General features: G+C 37.6%; 1 protein-coding gene across 2 annotated transcripts in view; it reads right to left on the reverse strand.

The window, feature by feature from the left end:
• Positions 1 to 287: 287 nt before the first annotated feature.
• Positions 288 to 22497, reverse strand: part of dapk1 (death-associated protein kinase 1) — an 89674-nt gene continuing 67464 nt past the window's right edge. For both annotated transcript variants that reach the window (XM_051111253.1, XM_051111254.1), the window contains exons 19-26: positions 16481 to 16558; positions 15004 to 15220; positions 12695 to 12880; positions 11872 to 12069; positions 8660 to 8798; positions 8345 to 8465; positions 5226 to 5414; positions 288 to 3102 (exon numbers count right to left, since the gene is read on the reverse strand). In XM_051111253.1, coding sequence (XP_050967210.1) covers positions 1834 to 3102; positions 5226 to 5414; positions 8345 to 8465; positions 8660 to 8798; positions 11872 to 12069; positions 12695 to 12880; positions 15004 to 15220; positions 16481 to 16558 — 2397 coding nt within the window. In that variant the 3' untranslated portion in view covers positions 288 to 1833. The remainder of the gene's footprint in view (positions 3103 to 5225; positions 5415 to 8344; positions 8466 to 8659; positions 8799 to 11871; positions 12070 to 12694; positions 12881 to 15003; positions 15221 to 16480; positions 16559 to 22497) is intronic.

Here is a 22497-nt window from a genome sequence, read left to right on the forward strand (position 1 = left end):
GTCTCCTTATGTCATCGTAATCTCTGTGACATCTCGTCCTTCAAATCTCAACTAAAAACCTATTTTTCTTGTGTTTATTATATAGCTTAGTATTTTTTGCTACATTTATGAATGTTTGTAACTGTAATGTCTTCACATAGTATTCTCTGCTGCAAGATTGAGCTTGGGGGATGCACTTAATAAAAACATTATTGTTATTGTGCTAAGAATCTTCTAAATGGAGAAATGTAAATGGCAAAATATTGCATGAACAACACTTTTTTTTTTCAAAAAGAACATGGAGAGAATCGAGTAAACAATTTATTATAAAAAAAAATGTAGTACATTGTAAAGTTGAAGGAAGTATTAGGACATGGCATTCAGAGACATGCGAACATAATATAAATAGAGCAATAATGTGAAGGTCTTGTGCAAAGAGATGACTGTACAAGTCTTAAATACACCAGGATAAGTTCCCCTCTGATGTACCCTGTTAAAGTCTTAAGAGGGGAAATCATGAACCTTGACCACAGCTAAACAGAGAAAGCGCTCAATAATACATAGACTTAATCACAATATAAAAATGTGCCTTTTGGAATGAGAGAACACAGTATGCCCAATTCCCTTTTAGAAAAGTTCGTGATTTTAAGCCTGTGAGGGAAATGACGAAAGCTTGGAGGATAGACCTGCCCCAAAATATAACATGGAACAGTTCTCTGGATTATTAAAAAAGATGATGAACCTGCAACTGTCTCATATGTAGGAGAGCAAAAGAGTTATAGCATGTGTTAGATGTAACTGAGTCTTTGCTGCCATCTACAGTTCACTTCAATATATCACATTGCAAGTTTCAATGCAAATGTCAACATATACCCAATTTAAGTCCCTTAAAATAGCATTTTATAATTCTCCAGTGTAAAAAAAATGCACATGACTATGTGTTCAAAATGAATTTCTTAAACACCCAACAGTGTAAGTGTGAAACAATATATTGAAAAACAGTTGAACGATTGTAACAAAGATCATGCTTAAAGACACCGCAGCAGACATAATTTGTATAAAGAAAAACTCGATCTTACTTGTCATGTAAGTGCCTGGAATATTTCATCATTTCCATTTGTCAGGTAGTCAGAACGGTAATATTTCACAAAAGTGAATGTGACAAGTAGGCTATAAGTGTTAATAAGACAAATGTGAGGGATTTTAGAAACCAGACTTAAAAGCAATTTACCATGTATTTTGATTTTGTGCTTCATCATTCGAATAAAATCCTGTCTGAAAAATGACACATTTTAATAACAATAAGGTAGTAAATGCAAATTAGCCAATTTTGTATGTTTGAGAAAGTGTAAATCGATTGTTGCGTAAAAGATACGTTCATTAAAAGACAGGTAAACACTGAAATACTTGCAGAGGTCCACATCCAATTTTGAAATCTAGAACGATGGCTCTTTGTCAACAGCGTACCATCTTCAAGGCACTCAATAGCTTGAGTCATTTATTAAATAATGCTGCCAAGCACTTAGTGATCTATCATTCGGTCATCAAATTTAGAGTAAGCTGTCTAAATATGTAAAAGTAATTGCGAACTGTAGAATTCAGTAAGAAAGGCCATTTGCAGTTTCACCTTGGGAATGTGAGACTGTCAATAAAAGATCTGCAGGAAACAAGCACAGGCACCTTTTCAAAGACACCGAGTATGAACATTCAGAAATTGCGATTGCAAAGGGCAACAAAATGGACATGAGCAGAGTATCTGATTCAAATACTTCAGTCTCAGGAAACCAGGGAGCTTGAGATTTACCACCGCTCCACCGGTCAATTGCACGTTTCTCTATAGACACAAGCGACGTCCTAACGAGAGATCACGGAACTGATGGAGTTGTAGGATGTGCCACCCCCATTACACACCGGGCTGTAGGGCTCCAGCGGGGCGCCCAGAATCTCCAAGTTGACCCGGAACACGGGCGCAGCTCTAAGAAGAAAATCCGCCGCGTCTCGGCGGCCAAGTTCTCGCAACTTGGCGAGCAAAACGCCTATGGTTGAATCAGACCGCTGGCTCCACTCTTGCAGGAGTGTGGCTGTGGGACTGGGAAGGGAAAGGGGATCTGCGGGTGGAGTCCCGTTGGTGCCGGAACTGTATTTAGCAGCGAGCTCGCTAAGGCCCAAGTTCATGGCAAGCAGACACCAGTCCTTCCCGAGAGCATCGGGCGGGTCTAGCAAGCGGCAGAGCTTGCGTCGAGCCAGGTGACCGACTTCCGCCGCCGGCACCTCCCCACCAAGACTGCCTTGTTTGTAGACTTGGGTGCAACCTAATGCTACGATACTGACAAAGCTCTCACGATAGCCACCCATGGTGTTCGAGAGCGCGTTTTCGCCTCGTGCCTGAGCGCGGAAGAAGTCCCTCGGTTGGTAGAGCATCACAGGCCCGTGGTGTTCCCGCAGCTGCTGAGGGCTGAGATAATGCCTGGCGGTGAGCAAACCGGGTAATGTGGCAGCTAAGAGCCCCTCGGCCATGCCGCACAATGTGTCCAATAAAGCATAGCAACGTCCGGGATCCGAATCAGGTCCTCGTAACTGTACTTCCATCCCCTGCCCGTGGTTCACAAGCAGAACCAGAGCCTCAGCGCCGCCAAGTCCGACCCGAGCTCCGCCGCTCCACAACCTCACATCCTCAGCCTCGACTTCCGGCTTCTGCTGCCGGCTCCACCTGCATAAGTTCACCTGCAACTTATGGAAAATTCCACAAGGGAACGGCGCCAAGTGCTCCGCGGGAACTACTCGCACTCCACCGTAAAGCAGTGTGTCTTCACCTTCTACGTCTTCCTCGTCCGTCCAGGTGTGCTGTAGGCCACCCGTGCGAATGAGGGCGGGAATGTCGACCATTCCTGGGTTGGCCAAGTCGCGGGCACATACGTCCATGGCGTCAAGCACTTGGAGGAGTTCATCGATGTCTCCTTCGGAGACAAGGTGTTGAAGCTCTTCCACGCGGTAGCGCCCACGGTAGTGGTGGATCGCTTTGGGGGTTTCAATCGAGAGAAGCTTGCCGAGAACGTTACTGCAAAGCCAGCGTGGGTCTAACAGGACAACGTCCTGGATGGTATCACTCTGCATAATGTTAATCTAGAAGAAAGAAGGGAATAAAAAGGATTGGTAACAGTGTTCTAAACAGGAAAGAAAACAAGAAAACCTTTCCAGTGGAAAGCAGAGGAAGAATTCCGGAACTGGTTCTCTAGTAATTTTACTTCTGTAATTGGCTTTGTGTGATAAAGACCATAGTGAATACAAAATCTGAACACACTTTGGTCTGAATAGACATACTGCATAGTTGCATTACCTCATTACACTATGAGATGTAGGTTACTACCAGTGTTGGGCATGTTACTTTAAAAAAGTAATTAGTTATAGTTACTAGTAGTTAGTTATAGTTACTAGTTATACTTATAGTTACTAGTTATAATTATAGTTACTAGTTATAGTTACTATTATAAAAGTAACTAATTACCAGGGAGAGTAACTATTGTGTTACTTTTTTTTGAATGTTCAAATATGTCAAATAACTTGGATGTCCCAATATTAAATATGTTAAATGAAAGAAATGTTTGGGAGGCAGCTGCCCACAGCAGTCCTAAGTCTGTCAATGTACTAGCACAATAACACGCTCAGCTCAAAATATCATCTAATTATTGTTACTGACAAAATCCCAGAAAATATCAATATATCATTTTTGTCATTATAGCACACTCCTAGATTCAACTCTCTTATTCTTTTTCAAATAAATGTACTAAATCATCAGTAGATGTCAGTAAATCACCAGTTAAGTAGGCACACTTGTAATGCCTTAAATTTGGGTCGGTTCATTATTCAGAGAAATTTTATGAATTCAGACGACTTGGAATACAGCAAACAGGTTGTATGCTAATCTTTTATGAAACATGATTTATACAGTGTTTTTTTTTGGTTTTTTTGGAGCTTGGAGACCCAGATTCTCATGCATTTTTTCGAAGATTTTTTAAAAATGTTTTTTGAAAAAGTCTCTTCTGCTCACCAAGCCTGCTTTTATTTGATTCGAAGTACAGCAAAAACAGTTATTTTGAATTACTTTTACTATTTAAAATAACTGTTTTCTATTTTAATAGATTTTAAAATGTAATTTATTCCTGTAATTTCAAAGCTGATTTTTGCATCATTACTCCAGACACATGATCCTTCAGAAATCATTCTAATATTCTATTATTATTATTATGTTGAAAACAGCCGAGTAGAATTGTTTTAGGTTTCTTCGATGAATAGAAAGTTCAGAGGAACAGCATTTAACTGAAATATAAATCTTTTGTAACATTATAAATGTCTTTGTTGGAATGATTTCTGGAATGATTTCTGAAAGATCATCTGACACTGAAGATTGGAGTAATGATGCTGAAAATGTAGCTTTGATCACAGAAATAAATTACATTTTAAAATAAATTTAAGTAGAGATCAGTTATTTTGAATAGTAAAAGATAGTTCACAATATTACTGCTTTTGCTATATTTTGGATCAAATAAATGCAGGCTTGGTGAGCAAAAGAGACTTCTTTAAAAATCTTACTGTTCAAAAACTTTTGACTGGTAATGTAAGTCATATAGGCTGACATGAATTGTTATTTTTGTGTGAACTATTCATTGAAAAGAAATGACATAACAGATTTTATAAGGGCTGAGGTTAAATACAGGGGAGCTGAAGCCCCTTAAACAGAGTATCTTATGTAAGTAAATGTTAATAAAGCTGAATCACAGCATGGCATTTCAGCCCATCAACATCCCTAAAATGTGTTTAAGTGTTGCTGCTGCAAACACAAATGACTAATATTGATGAGAATGACTCATTCACCTGTTCTCTCTATCGGTGAAGCTGTTGTTGTAATGGTTGTGGGTGGGCAATAGACTGCAAAGGCCCCTATTCAGTCGCTGACACCCACCAACTCATTTGAATCCACATAAAAACATGTTTGTAGATGTTCTGCATTGTATACTTCGAGTGGTTTTAAAGTAATGGACGTGGCAATAATAGCGGGGGCGTGTAGCATAGTATAGCATAATGTATGAAAATAATCATTTTAATTAATGATACAGTGCAACTGCTTCAAATACTTAAACTATACCCACAGCAATATACCCATAATTCAAACACGCATACATATTTATTCATCTGTTCATCGTCACACTCTCACACGTTCACTGCGTCGCCCACCCACGCACACACACCTCTCCCATGCTGTGAAGTTGTGAAGCCAGTTCCCGCAGATCCTCTTCGCTGGCTAGAGGGTTGATTTGTTCTTGCACATCCACAACAAACTGTTGCCATGACATCAGCTGGTTTGGCCCATTTAGTTTCCGCCAGGAAGGCAGAGTGGACAACAGCTTCTCTGCCAGCTGAGTCATCGGCCTGCAGGTCTGTGAAAACGACAGAGAGAAAAGCAATTTTACATTTCTGAAAAATACTAGTTGTTCTGAGTGGTTGCTAGGTAATTTCTTTTTGGCCCAAGTCAAAAGAACAGACCCCCAGGTTTCTATGATATTCTCCTGCTTAAATATAACTAAAAGTAGGAGCTATAGTAGAAACCACCACTGATAAATGACCGTTAGACTCCTTTCCTAAATTTCACGGTCATTGCTTAGTCCTATTTAAAGCTATTCTAAGAGTAGAAGGGAAGTTTTTAAGCATATTTCTCAAATTAATTGTATTCTAAAGCTAGGGCTGCCCTTAACTAAAGATTTTTCAGGTTGACTAGTAGTCGTTCGTTTTAAACATTAGTTGACTATTAGTTGCATGATTAATAAACCATATAAATCATAAAAATGAGCCTTTAATTGCCTACATAGCCTAATAAGTGTTCAAGCTCATGCAAAAAAGCTTGCCACAGTGCACCAGCAGATATAATAATTATGAATGTGTTAGGGAAAAACAGTGAGGAGACTGCATTAACGGTTTAATAATTTATTGATAAACTAGTGCTTTCTTTGTTTTCAGCTTAGGAGATGAAGTTGGCGACACTCGTCATCTCCGCAGTAGTGACGCGCCTACATGCACGTTTCATACAGATTATATAATCTGAGAATATCTGTTTTCTATTTGAATTGGTTCATTTAAAAGTAGACATTTCACTCTTTATACCTATATTTTTCATGTCTGTAAAGCAAGAGTTTCAGAGTTCCACGCTCAAGCTCACAGAGACTAAGACGGCAGAAAGCGCATCTTGTTTGCTTGCATTATTTTACAAAAGCGCAACGTTTTGCTGTTATTCGGAGTGCACACAATTAAATGCAGAGTCTTAAAAGATTCGAAAGATGTGTTTCTTTTATCTGTATGACCAAAACTGAGTATTTTAAGAGCAAGTGACCACACCAGTGCCGGCATCTGTCATGCAGTGAGTGCGCTACTGCTCAGCTTCCACATTCCAATGGGACACTTGAATAGCGCACATTTTTCTAGGTTAATATTAGATTGAGCGGCCATTCAAAGTTGCTACTACATACATCTTTCAAATGAAAAGCCATATTTGAGGTCAATGAATGATAGGTGAGCATTTGAATGTCCTGCCGATGTACTATACTACCACATAGACCAGCCGTTAACAATCTGTCCATCACAGACTGCGTTGCGTGACTTTGCCATTTCCTTTGGATTTAACTTTTTTTTCCTGCGACTAAGCGAATAATAAAACTTTGGTCGACCAAGCCTCTTCTTGTCGACCAGCGGTTCGTCAACTATTAGGAGGCAGCCCTATTTAAAGCACAGTAAAAAAAAAAAAAAAACTCTAATCAAAATTAGAGAACACTTACAGATACCTTCACATGGTGCTAATTTCCTTAATTATAAAACAAACCCTATTTAACTGGTAGGATTACTCCAATAGTCACTGAGATTGTAAAATGGTGGGCCACTCTAAGGTGACTGAAACCCTGCGACTGGAGGTTGTCCAAATATTGCAGGTTTACAATGACCTTAATTCATTCAAGTCCCCCAAAAAGGCTGGCTGTCCACATATGACAAAGCATGAGAAGACATGGAGACTCTTAATAAGGAATCGGTTCAACACTGCAGCTGGAATTGCTTGCCAGTTCTCGTGATGTTTAAGAGAAGCTGGACTAAAAGCACAATCTGCAGTGACCAAACCTCTCATCAGCAAAAAAAATCAAAAGGCTAGACACACTTTTGATGAGGGGCATGTTGTATGCAGAACTGGTGTAAAGTTCACTGTAGTGATGAGAGCAAGTTTTTCTTGGGATCAAACTGAGGAAAGACTAAAGCCCAAGTGCATAAAGAAGTCAGTAAAGGTGGAGGAGGAAGTTTTCCTCATGGTCTGAGGGATGTTTTTTGCAGCAGAAGTTCAGCTTCTTATGCAGATACATGGCAGGGTGAATGCAAATGTTAACAAAACCTCCTTCAGCAACTTGCAGTTCCTTCCTTGCAAGCATCTCCTAATCAGCCTGCAATTTTCATACAAGACAAATGCCCCAGGCACACTGCAAAATGGGTACAGCAGTTCCTTGAAACTATGAAATGGCCAGACCAGAGTCCTCATCTAAACCTAACTGAAAATTAACCTAACCTAACTGAGAAAGGTATGGCTAAGAACCCCACCACAGTTACCAAACCAAACCTGTGGACCAAAATCATACGATCTGCAGATGTGCTGAAGTCATTCAAAGAATTAGCGTCTACACTTCCTATTAGTTTCTGACAACTGTAACTAATTTTAGTTGTAATCTTTTTTCGTGCTACAGTGGCTACTGTTCTCTAATTTTGATCACTGTTTCTTTCACAAAATAAAGGTTTTTGAAATGTTGTCAAACATGTTAGGAGAACAGTGTATACCTACAGCTAATATTCCTTCAAATTTTGAGTAATGAAGATTAACAATATATCAGAAAAAATGAAGTATTTATAAATTGTTCTCTAATTTTAATCTCCACCGTATTTAAAAACTATAGTAATTACTTTGTTGAATAGTAATTTTCCTTTATAATATACACAAAAATCCAGACACAATATCACAGCAGATAAGAAAGAAATCTCTACAGGTATGTGTAGGAGTGAAAGAGACGGAGAGCAAGATGTAGGAGGAGAACGAGCAGAATGTATTAGCGAGGGATCTGAGTGTCAGTGTTTGATATGGTGTTTTTCTGAGAGAGAATGTGCATATCTGTGTGTTCCCGTTATGTGACATGGTGAAGAAAAGAAGAGAGCTTTATTATAGAGATCAGACCCAGATCAGAATCAAAAAAGTGAGTGTTTCCAGTCATTTAACGCCAATAGTACATTTTTATGTAGTTGAAATGATAAGAACTGGGATGTGTAGCAGAACGGAGAACAATCTTACAGAGATGATGGTGTTGCGGAGCTCCAACAGAAGGTTTCTCAGCAGCTTCATGTCTTTGGAGTTGGATGCTCCTGAATCCATGACAAAGAGCTTCTCGGCAATGAGCAGATCATTTCCAAACCTGAGAGGGGAAAAAACACTGCATTATAATCAGTTTAATAAAAACAAACTGAGTAGATCTACTCAGCTAATTAGTTTGGCTTATCTATCAAATCACTTTAATCAGTATGATCCAATCAGTCCTACTAAAATGATCACATATTGTCCTTGTAGTTCTCATAGCTTGAAATTGACAGTTTGTATTGATTTAATCACCTGTTTCTGACTTCCTTAAGTAGAGATCTCTCTTTGTCATAGCTGAACTCTCCCCCAAACGATCGGGGCAGATTGACAATGTCAGCATGTGTGGCCACCAGGACCACACGCAGTGGATTCCTGATCTTCCCTCCAAAGGCTGTGGATGCAACAGAGAAGCTATTTATGTGTCTATTTCGAACATTTTTGATCTCAATGCATAATTTCAACTCTCAACTCAACTATTTGAGAAGCACAGACCAAGAACTAGATTCCTAGATCAAGTCTAATGAAGTCTCTTTTGGCATTATCCATAGCACTATGGATGTGCCTGCTACAGTACTTACACATTCATCAACCATCACTACAGTGAAAGCAAAGGCAAGCCAGGCTGAAATTACCAGAGAGAGTTTGAGAAAGACAAGAATGAGAAAACTACAAACAGCATTAATGAAGCACACAGAATGGAGAACAGTGAAACAGTGATACACAGAGAGCAAAACTGCATGCATGAGCTAATTTCTTTCATAGAACTGTCAATTTAACTTGTTAATTCAATACAAATAATTATATTCAAAAATAATGTGTTAAAAATAACTAACTAATGTGAAACTTGTTCAAAAACAGCTACACAGGTAGCTCAAAGGGAATGCAAGGGGTCTCAAGATGTTTTCAAAAGTAGAACTGCTTTTAACTCGTCGGGGAACAAATAAATGGTGCTCATGGTGTGAAAACAGCAAGACATGATGCAGTAGTCAAAACATCCATCTAGCGCATGTACACAGAGAAATCAAGCAAAAATAGTGCAGATAGAATGTGAGAATGCATTCTGTGTGAATGGGCCTCGTATAGATTGGTAAAAAAAATGTTTGCCAATTATAGACTTGTGTTGAATGACATGGGATGGAAATAAAGCAACTAATATACTGACTAAAATTATAAATGCAGCAATTTTGTTTTTGCCCCCATTTTTCATGAGCTAAACTCAAAGTTCTAAGACTTCTTCTATGTACACAACAGGCCTATTTCTCTCAAATATTGTTCACAAATCTGTCTAAATCTGTGTTAGTGAGCACTTCTCCTTTGCCTTAATCCATCCACTTCACAGGTGTGGCATATCAAGATGCTGATTAGACAGCATGATTATTGCACAGGTGTAATAAAAGGCCACTCTAAAATGTGCAGTTTTTCTGTATTTGGGGGGTCCAGGGTCCGGGGGTCCGGGGGGTCCGAAAACCAGTATCTGGTGTGACCACCATTTGCCCCACGTAGTGCAACACATTTCCTTCACATAGAGTTGATCAGGTTGTGGATTGTGGCCTGTGGAATGTTGGTCTACTCCTCTTCAATGGCTGTGCGAAGTTACTGGATCTTAGCAGGAACTGGAACACGCTGTTGTATACGCCGATCCAGAGCATCCCAAACATGCTCAATGGGTGACATGTCTGGTGATTATGCTGGCCATGCAAGAACTGGGATGTTTTCAGCTTCCAGGAATTGTGTACAGATCCTTGCAACGTGGGGCCATGCATTATCATGCTGCAACATGAGGTGATGGTCGTGGATGAATGGCACAACAATGGGCCTCAGTGTCTCGTCACGGTATCTCTGTGCATGCAAAATGGCATCAATAAAATGCACCCGTGATCGCTGTCCATAACATATGCCTGCCCATACCACAACCCCACCGCCACCATAGGCCACTTGATCCATAACGTTGACATCAGCAAACCGCTCATTCACGCGACGCCATACATGCTGTCTGCCATCTGCCCTGTACAGTGAAAACCGGGATTCATCAGCGAAGAGCACACCTCTCCAAAGTACCAGACGCCACTGAATGTGAGCTTTTGCCCACTCAAGTCGGTTACGACGACGAACTGCAGTCAGGTCGAGCATGCAGATGAGCTTCCCTGAGATGGTTTCTGACAGTTTGTGCAGAAATTCCTTGGTTATGCAAACTGATTGCTGCAGCAGCTGTCCGGGTGGCTGGTCTCAGACGATCTTGGAGGTAAAGATGATGGATATGGATGTCCTGGGCTGGTGTGGTTACATGTGGCCTGCGATTGTGAGGCCGGTTGGATGTACTGTCAAATTCTCTGAAACACCTTTGGAGACGGCTTATGGTAGAGAAATGAACATTAAATTCACGGGCAACATTCCTGCAGTCAGCATGCCAATTGCATGCTCCCTTAAAACTTGCGACATCTGTGGCATTGTTCTGTGTGATAAAACTGCACATTTTAGAGTGGCCTTTTATTGTGGCCAGCCTAAGGCACACCTGTGCAATAATCACGCTGTCTAATCATGCTCGCTAACACAGATTTAGACAGATTTGTGAGCAATATTTGAGAGAAATAGGCCTTTTGTGTACATAGAAAAAGTCTTAGACCTTAGACCTTTAAGTTCAGCTTATGAAAAATGGGGGCAAACACAAAAGTGTTGCGTTTATAATTTTGGTCAGTGTGTGACACATATATACACACACATATATATATATATGGTACAACAGGGCTAAAGGTGCCCTGGCCCGGGGTAAAAGGCACCTTTGGTATTATTTTCAGAAAAAATGTAGTGTAGCTCTTTCTAAAACATCCACTTTTTTAAGATACACATACAAATTTGCCTGATCCTTGCTTGATCTAATATTTGATGTTTTTATAAATGTTGTAGATTTAAGCAGCAAATGAGAATCGATCAAATTTTTGAATATACATATATATTTACTGAACAAAAATTATTTTATCAAAATAAGCAGAAAATAGCACAAAATTTGCTTAAGTGATGTTTTGAACAAGTATTAACTTAGACATTATTAAAAAAAAACCCATTATTTTAGCTAAAGTATTTGTATCAATACTGTGTGCCTGTTACCCCACGCTGGTGAGCCTTTTACCCTGTATGTGGGGTAAAAGGCCCCCCTTGCCACCTCATCCATTTAAAAGTTTTTTAAACAAAATGAGCAACTTGTATGATTTATTTTCACACAAAATCTGTTGCTCCATAAACGTTCAATACAAATATATAGATATATTAAATTCAATTACACTATGCAACATAACTACGGCTATGATATGGTAACCAAGAAAACATTCATAACTGCTCCTTGGACCTCTTAATCACAGACTTCACAGCTTCAGCTGATCCCTGTAATTACTGTAATGGAAAGCCCTCTACAAAGGAGAAAAAAAAATCCATACATTGTACACTATAGTCTCAGGAGACGCACATACCGATGTTGTCCTCTGGCAGCATTAGAGCCTTCAGGCAGTTGAGCCAGAATGTGACCTGGTTGAGTTGAGTCTCGTAAGGCTCCTCCAGGCTGAACAAGACCACATGAATGGCTGAGGCGTCATTCGCAGCAAAGTAGTCATATGAGCAATAGTAGACGGGATTACCAGAGAACTCCCATATACTGAAGTCTCCAACACCTAAAAAAGATTGAATAATACAATACATAAAACAAAAAAATACACAATATTGTTTAAAGGTTTGGGGGAAGAAGGATCTTTTTGAAAAGAAATAAATGCTTTTACTTAGCAAGCATGCATTAAATAGATCAAAAGTGACAGTGAAGGCATTTATAATGTTACAAAAGATTTCTATTTCAAATAAATGCTGTTCTTTTGATCTTTCTATACATCAAAAAATGTATTACAGTTTCCACACAAATATTATGCACCACAACTGTTTTTAACATTGATGTTAAGAAATGTTTCTTGAGCACCGGAAAAAAAAAAATAAAATAATTTCAGAAGAATGATATGACAATGAAGACTATAGTGATGGCTGCTGAAAATGTAGCCATCACAGGAATATATGACATTTTAAAATATATTAAAATAGAAAACGAATGGTCTTTACTATATCTATTTTACAGTATTTCTGATTAAATAAATGTAGCCTTGACGAGCATTGGTGAGGCTTATTTAAAAAAAAATCATTCTGGCCCAAATAACAACAACAACAACTCAACAACAAAATGTATAGTATAGATGAAAATAAAATGTAACTACTCCTTAAAGGTGCTAAAAATCTATTATAAACAACTCTTACCGTTGACATTGGCATTCTGGATGTCGATGGCTTTGGTGGCGGTGTCGTCCGCCGTGGACAGAGCGTTATGAACAGGACTAAAGACCTCCAGCACTCCTTTAGTCAAACTGGGTTCAAACATCATACTGCGGCTACGCACACTGACATTCTCACAGCCTGGGTACAGGTTAGAGATGCTGACAGACACTACAGGCACACAACACACAAACAGGGAAGCCAAAAAAAAAAAAAAAAGAAAGACTGTAAACAAGATGGAACTGACTTCTTATAACTGATAACAAATAAATGATAAATGATGTATATTATTTGAGGGTTTATAAAATAAAATACTGAAATAAGCTGTTTGAAATCATTTCATGAAATGTGGAAACCCACCACATGGGGGAGCTCTTACTGAAGGCCTGATTCCAGCTTTTCCAGTGTTGACAGAAAAAATACACATTTAAATAAAGGTTCCCTTTTTCTCATACATATACAGTTGAGGTCAAAATTTTACATACACCTTGCAGAATATGCAAAATGTTAATTATTTTACTAAAACAAGAGGGATCATACAAAATGCATGTTATTTTTTTCATTTAGTACTGACCTGATTAAGATATTTCAAATAAAATTTGTTTACTTGTAGTAAAGATTTTCACACTGAGGACACATGAGAAAATAATAGTTGAATTTATAAAAATGACCCCGTTCAAAAGTTTACATACACTTGATTCTTAATACTGTGTTGTTACCTGAATGATCCACAGCTGTGTTTTTTAATTTAGTGATAGTTGTTCACGAGTCCCTTGTTTGTCCTGAACAGTTAAACTGACTGCTGTTCTTCAGAAAAATCCTTCAGGTCCCACAAATTCTTTGATTTTTCAGCATTTTTGTGTATTTGAACCTTTTCCAACAGTGAATGTATGATTTTAAGATTCATCTTTTCACACTGTGGACAACTGAGGGACTCATATGCAACTATTACAGAAGGTTCAAACACTCACTGATGCTCCAGAACGAAAAACAATGCATTAAGAGGCAGCAGTGTAAACTTACGAAAAGAATGAAGATATCTGTATTCTTCTTATTTCGCCCAAATACCATTTTCTTTTTCATTTATTACTGCCCTTAAGAAGCTACAGAAGATACTTACTTGTTTCTCAGAAGACAAAATAAGTTAAATTTACCCAGATCTTCACATTCAAAAGGTTTTCACCCCCGGCTCTTAATGCCTTGGGTTTTCTTCTGGAGCATCAGTGAGTGTTTGAACCTTCTGTAATAGTTGCATATGAGTCCCTCAGTTGCCCTCAGTGTGAAAAGATGGATCTCAAAATCATATAGTCATTGTTGGAAAGAGTTCAAATACACAAAAATGCTGAAAAATCAAAGAATTTGTGGGACCTGAAGGATTTTTTTCTGAAGAACAGCAGCAGTTTAACTGTTCAGGACAAAAAAGGGACTCGAACAACTATCACAATTTTTTTTAACTGTGATAAATCTCAGTTTAAAAAAACAAAACAAAACATACACATACACAAAAAATCTCTGTGTAATAGTAGGGGAACTGTTGCCTAGTGGTTAAAAATATGGGCTGGTAATCAACAAAGATTGTACGTTAAAAAAAAAACTTTACAAGAGATGAGCCACTATCACCACATATATCCATAAATAAAACAGTTCAGCTGGAAAAAACAAAATTCCTGAAAAAAAAAAACACAGAAGTGCTAAGAGCCATTTTAGTTTGTAGGAATAACATGAAAGAGTCTGATGACTCAAACTCTTTTTTATACCTTGCAAACGTGTTAGTCACACCGTGCTGCATATGTCTCGCACAATCAACGCTTTCCACTGAACTTTGGTTCTTTCAAAAACTTTTCTCACAGAAACCCAGAGACGACTTCCTCAATTTGGCAGTGACGGTATTTGTGAGAAAAAAAGTTAGCTTCTTGTGTAAAGCATTACATTGACGTGATTGCGCCTTCCAAGGATAGCGCTATATGACGCGTTAATCTGGGAATGATTGAGGAAAGTGAACAAGTTCTCAGAACAAAGCTCCATACTCCAAGTTTCCAAGCTTAAAGGAATAGTTCACCAAAAAATGAAAATTTGCTGAAAATGTCCTCACCCTCAGACCATCCAAGATGTAGATTAATTTGTTTTTTCATCAAAACATTGGAATCCATTAGTGAGCGAGTGATGTATTGCTACATTTCTCCAAATATGTTGCAATGAAGAAATAAACTCATCTACATCTTGGATGAACAATTCCTTTTATTTGAAGTTTTTCTATAGATAAAGAATAAACACATATCTCCCTATCACCCTACCTGCAGGTTTGGAGGTGACAGGTGAGGCTGGGTGCCGAACAGGGTTGGTCAACCTGGTCCTTCTCCTCCTGAAGAAGCTCCGCAAGATGCCACACTTCAAAGATTCGATCAGAGTGCTCTTCCCTGCTCCCGAGTGGCCGAACAGCTTGAGTTTGACACGAGGTTGGAGGGTCTGTGTAGGCCGCAGCTGCTGGATGTAAATGCTTTTATGGTTGTCCTGTAAGACCAGCCACAAAGGGCAAATAAATTAACACAACCCAGTGGCATTACAATATGACATATGGACCAATAACATAATGGTCATGTGACTGAGAATGTTCAGTGAATCCTAATTTATAGGATCTTAATAGCTAGTATTCCTGCAACTAAGCATAATATACTTTCTGAATCAAACAGCAAGATGCTGAATGAATTAAATCATATACAGTTGAGGTCAAAAGTTTACACACACCTTGCAGAATCTGCAAAATGTTAATTATTTTACCAAAATAAGAGAGATTATAAAATTCATGTTATTTTTTTAGTACTGACCTTGAATAAAATATTTCACACTAAAGACGTTAACATAAAGTCCACAAGAAAAAATAATAGCTGAATTTATAAAAATGACCCCGTTCAAAAGTTTATATACATTTGATTTTTAACACTGTGTTGTTACCTGAATGATCCACAGCTGTGTTTTTTTAGTGCTGTCAAATGATTAATCACGATTAATCACTAAAAGTTTTTAATTTTTTTTGATGTCATATATGTGTGTTTCCTGTGTATGTTTATGAACAGTTAAACTGCCTGCTGTGTTTCAGAAAAATTTCTACAAATTCTTTGGATTTTCAGCATTTTTGCTGAAATGCTGAAAAACCAAAGAATCTGTGGGACCTGAAGGATTTGTCTGAAGAACAGTGGGCAGTTTAACTGTTCAGAACAAGGGACTCATGAACAACTATCACTAAAAAACCCCCAGCTGTGTATCATTCAGGTAACAAAGTATTAAGAATCAAGCGTATGTAAACTTTTGGACGGGGTCATTTTTATAAAATATGAATTTTCTCTTGTGGACTATATGTGAACGTCTTTTATGTAAAATATATTATTCAGGTCAGTACTAAATAAAAAATAACATGCATTTTGTATGATCCCTCTTATTTTGATAAAATAATTAAAGTTTTGCAGATTCTGCAAGGTGTATGTCAAGTTTTGACTTTAACCTTAATGTCTGGTCCGAGTGATTGAAGCATTAAAAGGATTCAAGCCCAGTTACCCAGTATCACTCAAACCAAAAGCAGATCAATGGGTTAAAATGATAATCAAAATCAGCATACATTTCAGAGGGATGAGAGTCATTATTGAGTAAAACAAACATCTCCTGCAAGTGTCATGTAAAATACAGCAAGGCTCTCAAAAGCCTTAAAGCATTCATGTAATGCAAATGAACGTCTCTTGAGTCTCAGTGAGATGAATAATAAACAAAGAGTCACACCTTTTTCAGCTTGGCCAGCAGCACTGCTACATGCTCCTGCTGCTCTGCAATCGCGAGATCCTCCGCTGTCTTTCCGTCCTGCAAGAGACAATGACAGTGATGGATAAACCGCAGCTCACAGAACATTACAGGCAATGCGGGGCCCGTCAGCGTCCAGTGACACAGATGAATGAGTAAAGCTAGATAAATAAAAGTCTGTCAGCCTTTCATCTGCACAGTATTATCAGACCACCGTACTAATAAAGCTCTGATAGATAGAGAGATAGACAGAGAGAGTGAGTGAGTTTGCAGGGAAGGGGTGTAAAAGAGAAAGCGAGAAGCTAACAAGGAAAAGTGAGAAAGAAAGAAGAGAGAGAATATCACCTAACAGCTCAACAGCGTGACTCACAGCACATTACAACAGCGGGTACAGTGATGATCATGGCTGAAATGAATGACAGGTGGAATGCTGCCTTCAAGACACATCAGATGACTGTACTGTATATACGAAATGAGTGCAGATAAAGACACCACAAAAAAATGCAATTATCAGTCCAAAAAAGCAAGTCAGAACACTCAATTATTCACTCATTTGCAAGAGTTTCATGGGATTGCATGTGATTTCGTTCTGCCTGACTGCGGCTCTTATTGAAAAAGAGTTGTGATATAGTGGGTAATATTTTCCTGAACGGCTAACTTCAGCTGTTCACCCACCCCCTCTCACTTCTGTCTGTCCGCCCATGGAAAACGTCTCTTCAGCTGCTAGAAGACTATTTAGCACCATACAGTTCAGGTGAAATCAATTACACCACAAAATAAAATACAACCTAGCTCCTTATATATCCACTGACCCAAAATTGCAACTTTACTTGGTGTTTTTTTTCTTCAAACATTACAATTTAAAATTGTCTATTTTAATATATTTTAAAATGTAATTTAAACCTGTGATGACAGCTGAATTTCAGCAGCCATTACTCTAATATGTTGGTGCTAAAAAAAAATCTTATTATCATCAATGTGGAAAACAGTTATGCTGCTTGATACTTTTTGTGGAAACCATGTTTTCTTTAAAATTCTTTGATAAATACAAAGTTCAAAAGAACAGCATTAATTTGAAATATAAATCTTTTGCAACATCATCAATAGCCTCTTTCACACACACAGTCTTTACTGGTAAATTACTGGTAAATTACAGTTAAAAGATCATGTGTGAAGAGGACCTTTTCAAAAATTCCAGTAAATTCATTGTGGCAATTTACTGGTATGAGAAAATGTAACATTACTAGTAAATTACCAGTAATGTGCTCTGTGTGAAAGCAGAACAAGATAACTAGTATGAGCACATACAAGTTCAGAAAGTGCTGACATAGGTTGTCTACTCTGGGCCAATCATAACATTCTTAGGGCCCTATGAAATCCATTTTCAAATTCATTTTTTTTCCGTTTTAGTTTTTTCTAGATTCTATTTTAATAGTTGGATGGATTGTAATTTGATGGCTTAATTATGGTTTCACAGAAATACTGTTGTGTATTTACATTTTTCTGGTAAATAATTTCTGGTGAATATTTTTTTCTGGCAAATATTACTTTAAAACTGGTTTAATAACAAAGTATTGTTATCATTAAATTAATGGGTTAGTTCACCCAAAAATGAAAATTAGTCCAGTATTTACTCACACTCCAGGCATCCTAGGTGTATATGACTTCCTTTCAGATGAATGCAATCAGAGTTACATTAAAAATTGTTCTGGCTCCCTCAAGCTTTATAATGCAATGGTGTTTCTCTTCATCAGTCCAAAACAAGTCCAATAAAGCGTATCCATCCATAATAAAACGTGCATCAGACGGCTCTGTTGGGGGGGGGGGGATGAATAAAGGCCTCCTGTAGCGAATCAATGCATTTCTGAAAACAACATGAGCGTCATGCATTTCTATATGTGTATAGTAAATGAAACAGTGCGTGTGCACCATTCATTCACACAGAGACACAGAACATGCAGGATTCATTTTTAAATAGTATGTTTGTGGCTTAATATTTATAGACACTATCGTGTTTTGATTTAAATGTACTGACCTACTTTTGATTTATTCATCCAAAAATGGGCAAATTCCATGAAATTCCACGTTATACAAGTAAATTCCTTTTTTGGAATGGATACCGCGATTCTGTCCGCGTTTCCACATCACGGAAATCATTGGGCCCTACATTTTGATGCAGATTATGTATTTACTCCACGCTGTGTAGTTTGGTTTGAAGTCGTCTAATATGATGTCTCTGGCACAAAAGCAGATGCACGAAAGTGAAAGTTTGACAGTGTAGTCGAGGTTATTTCCAGTTAACAATGTCACAGATTTTACTGGTATTTTGAAACTGTAGTGTTAATGGTGCTTTACCGGTAAAATTGCCCATGTGAACAGCACATATTTGTATTATGGTATCATTATGGTAATTTTATGGCAAATTAACTGGTATTACTGTGTGAAAAGAGGCTAATGTCTTTACTGTAATTTTTAATCAATTTAATGTGTCCTTGCTAAATAATAAATGTTAATTTCTTAAATCATCACTGGTGTATACATATTATTCAGACCTCAGTATTAGTCATCAAATTAAAAATCCTAATAAATTGGAATCCTGGAAGCTTTGCTTCCATTATATGCCACTAATGGGCTAAACCCCAGATGTCAATTATATCTAGCAACCCCCCCCCTGGAAAATGGTACTCATTTAAGTCAGTTAATGAGGACCAACCAATCTACATTTCCCATCATTTTACATGGTAGCACTGAAATGATAAAACACAATGGAAGCAATTACACAACTAATGCACCTCCTGTGCTGTCTTGTTTCACAAGCACTAAAAAAAGTTTTCTGTCTTTGTCTGAAAGTAAAAAAAGGAAAAAAACGAAATGAAAATTTGCGTTTATTTCATTACAACCAGAATGACGCACATGGGAACGTCCCAGGAGGCAGTGACGGCAGCACATGTGTGATTGAGAAATCAGCAATAGAAGACACCAGCTGTGAAAGGGAATAACTATTAGAAAGGGTCTGCCTGAAGAAAGTCTGCTCCACAGAAAGTCATATGTAAAAATGCTATAAAAACATACAAACACAGCATCAGAAAACCTTAAAATTCTGTACATAAACCTCAGGGTAGTCTTGGGTATCTAAAAAAAAAAAAAAAAAATCTGTTCACCCAAAACCCACCACAGCCCTCGACCGAAACCATTAATGATTTAACACCTCAAAATACACATATACACAATCTCACACACAGCAACACAAACCCACAGCTAACACCTGGGGCCACAAGCACAAGCAAACCACACAACCAGAAACAGCTGTGTTCCTCCTCAAACCAACGGGGACAAATTAACCAGCCTCCCTCTGAAAGAGAGCCCCCGCACACCCCACGCAGACGAGAGCAAGAGAGGATGTGGTGAACGCAGTAGAGGTGTTAAAGCACCAATGAAAAGAATAGTAATGGGAGAGCTTTGCTGCACTGTAATTACTCTTATCTAACGTGGCTTGATTAAACACAAAGCTTTCCTGCCAATTAGACTTTATGAGATATGACTGCAAATTCTTCTGTACAAAACAGCCCATTTTCTTATTCACAGACTCTTTTTGTGTCTGTCTGCTCATCTCCAGCTCATACCACGTGCCCCCATGAGGACGTGCTTGCATTCATTTTATTGATTTATGGTTGTCTCCCAAAAGACGGCTGAAAATTTTAAGGCTGAATGGAGCGTCCTGACGTGGGGGAATCAAATCCAGTGTTTGTTTGACACATTGAGACTACGGCTTGTCATTACCATCAGTACCTACAGTCGAAGCTAAATTTATTCAGCCACCTTCAAAATTTCTCACATTATCACAGTTTATTTGCTATAGTTTAGAAAATGGTAATAAAATATGACAAGAAGTCAAGGGTTAAGCTGTGTCAGAACAAACTAATCTTAATAATATCAGATAACTTTGATAGAAAGGTATGTAACAAAACATGGTCAGGTCAAAGTATCAAGTCAAATTTTTGGCCCCAAATTTTTAACAATTTTACCGATAATCCACTCTATGAAGAATTTTTGGGTATAACATTTTTACAGTTTACTTTATTTTGCGATCCTCACTTACATAAATGAATTATAGTGTCCTGCACCCACTAGTAAAAAAGATCAAAAATTATATCTGGTGATTTGACTGTATGTCCCTAGATATGGCTCTTGTCCCTCTGTCCTCACTTAATTATTTATTTTTGCCCAATCTATCATAAAACATAAAATCATTATCTGATACCCACATACACTACCATTCAAATGTTTAGGTCAGTAGTTTATTTTTTTATATAAATTAATTACTTTATTCAGCAGGAATACAATAAATTGATTAAAGGGGGACAGTAAAGACATCTATTAAAGTCTAAAATATTTCTATTTTACAATTCTGTTCTTTTGAACTTCATCACACTTTCCCCAAAAATATCAAGCAGCACAACTGTTTTCAACATTTACAATGATAATAAATGTTCCTTAAGCAGCATTTTTTAAAGATCACGTGACTGGAGAAATGGCTGTGGAAAATTCAGCTTATAACATGCCATAAGAGCAATAGCTGCATTTTATGCAGCGTTGGTATGCATATGAGACCTATTTTTTAAAAAAGTGTTATAGTTAAGTTTCCATAATTTAATTTTAATTAATGCATTAGCTAACATTAACTAACAATGAGCAATACATTTGCAACAGTGTTTATTAATCTTTGCAAATGTCTGTTAATAAAATGCAACTGTTTATTGTTAGTTCATGTTAGCTCAGGCCCATTAAATAACAGTAACTTTGATTTCAATTAGGGACGCACGATATTATTGGACTTACATTGGAATCGGCTGACAATGGCTTTACAAGTAAATATAGGCATCGGCCCGATATGAAAAATTATGCCGATATGTCTTGCTGATATAAATAATATGTTAACTCAGTGTGCTCAGGGTGTGCTAGCAATTAGATCACGTCAGCAGTGTGGCAAGCAGTTTTGCCTGTAACATTTAATAAATGTTGAAATTAACTAGGGCTGTCACTACCGATTATTTTGATAATCGAGTAATCAAGTAATCAGATAATTATAATAAAATAAGACATAAGCGAACAATTAGCCTTTAAAATTACGTACATGTATACATATATAATAGCAACGAGGAAATAATAATTTGTTGCATTATAAACAGTTCATGTACATTATGCATTATAACAAGTGCCTGCAGAGGGCGCCAATGGCCTGATGGTTGTTTTTACACTTTAATGCACGATCTTATCCTTGTTTAATATTGACTAAAAAGTATTTAATTCAAATGTCCACTTAATGTTTAATATTTGGCCATTTTTTATGACAGAAATGCTACAGAAACTGTAATTTAATACTAATGTATTACCATGTGTTTGCTAGGTGGAATGGTTCACATTGTGTTCCTAGATGAACGTTATAATAATAAATCCATGCTCACAACAATATGCAGAGATAGTGTTTGAGAGGCTCCGCACATGTAAATGTTTGTGTGGAGCAGCATTTACTGTGAGCATTTACTGTGAGCATAACCTACATGTATGTAAATAATTAAAGCCCATATATTAAACCTGCATTGCGCATATATATATAATTGAAACGTAGCGTTTGTGAGTTACACTATTATCGTCCATGGAATGTGCCACTTCCAGTATTTTGCTGGTTACTCTGTATTTTTTTTAAATCGAGTACTCGAATTGAATCAAGGAATTGTGACAGCCCTAAAATTAACATTAAGATTGATACATGCTTCTAAAGTATGTTTCATTGTTAGCTCACTACATTTAGTTAACTAATGTAGTGATGTAATTAAATAATTTTACCAGCCTCAAACATTTAAACTGTAGAGTACAGCCTGACAAAACAGTGAGAAAAAGAACAAAATATAAATTGTGAAGGCCACATTAATCAATGGCGTCCTATATGTGGAAGCCATTTTTCCTTTCTTAAGCCACCGACCCATACGCCTCTGGCA

This window comes from Labeo rohita, chromosome 5 (assembly GCF_022985175.1).
Source record: "Labeo rohita strain BAU-BD-2019 chromosome 5, IGBB_LRoh.1.0, whole genome shotgun sequence".
In the NCBI taxonomy this organism is placed as follows: domain Eukaryota; kingdom Metazoa; phylum Chordata; class Actinopteri; order Cypriniformes; family Cyprinidae; genus Labeo; species Labeo rohita.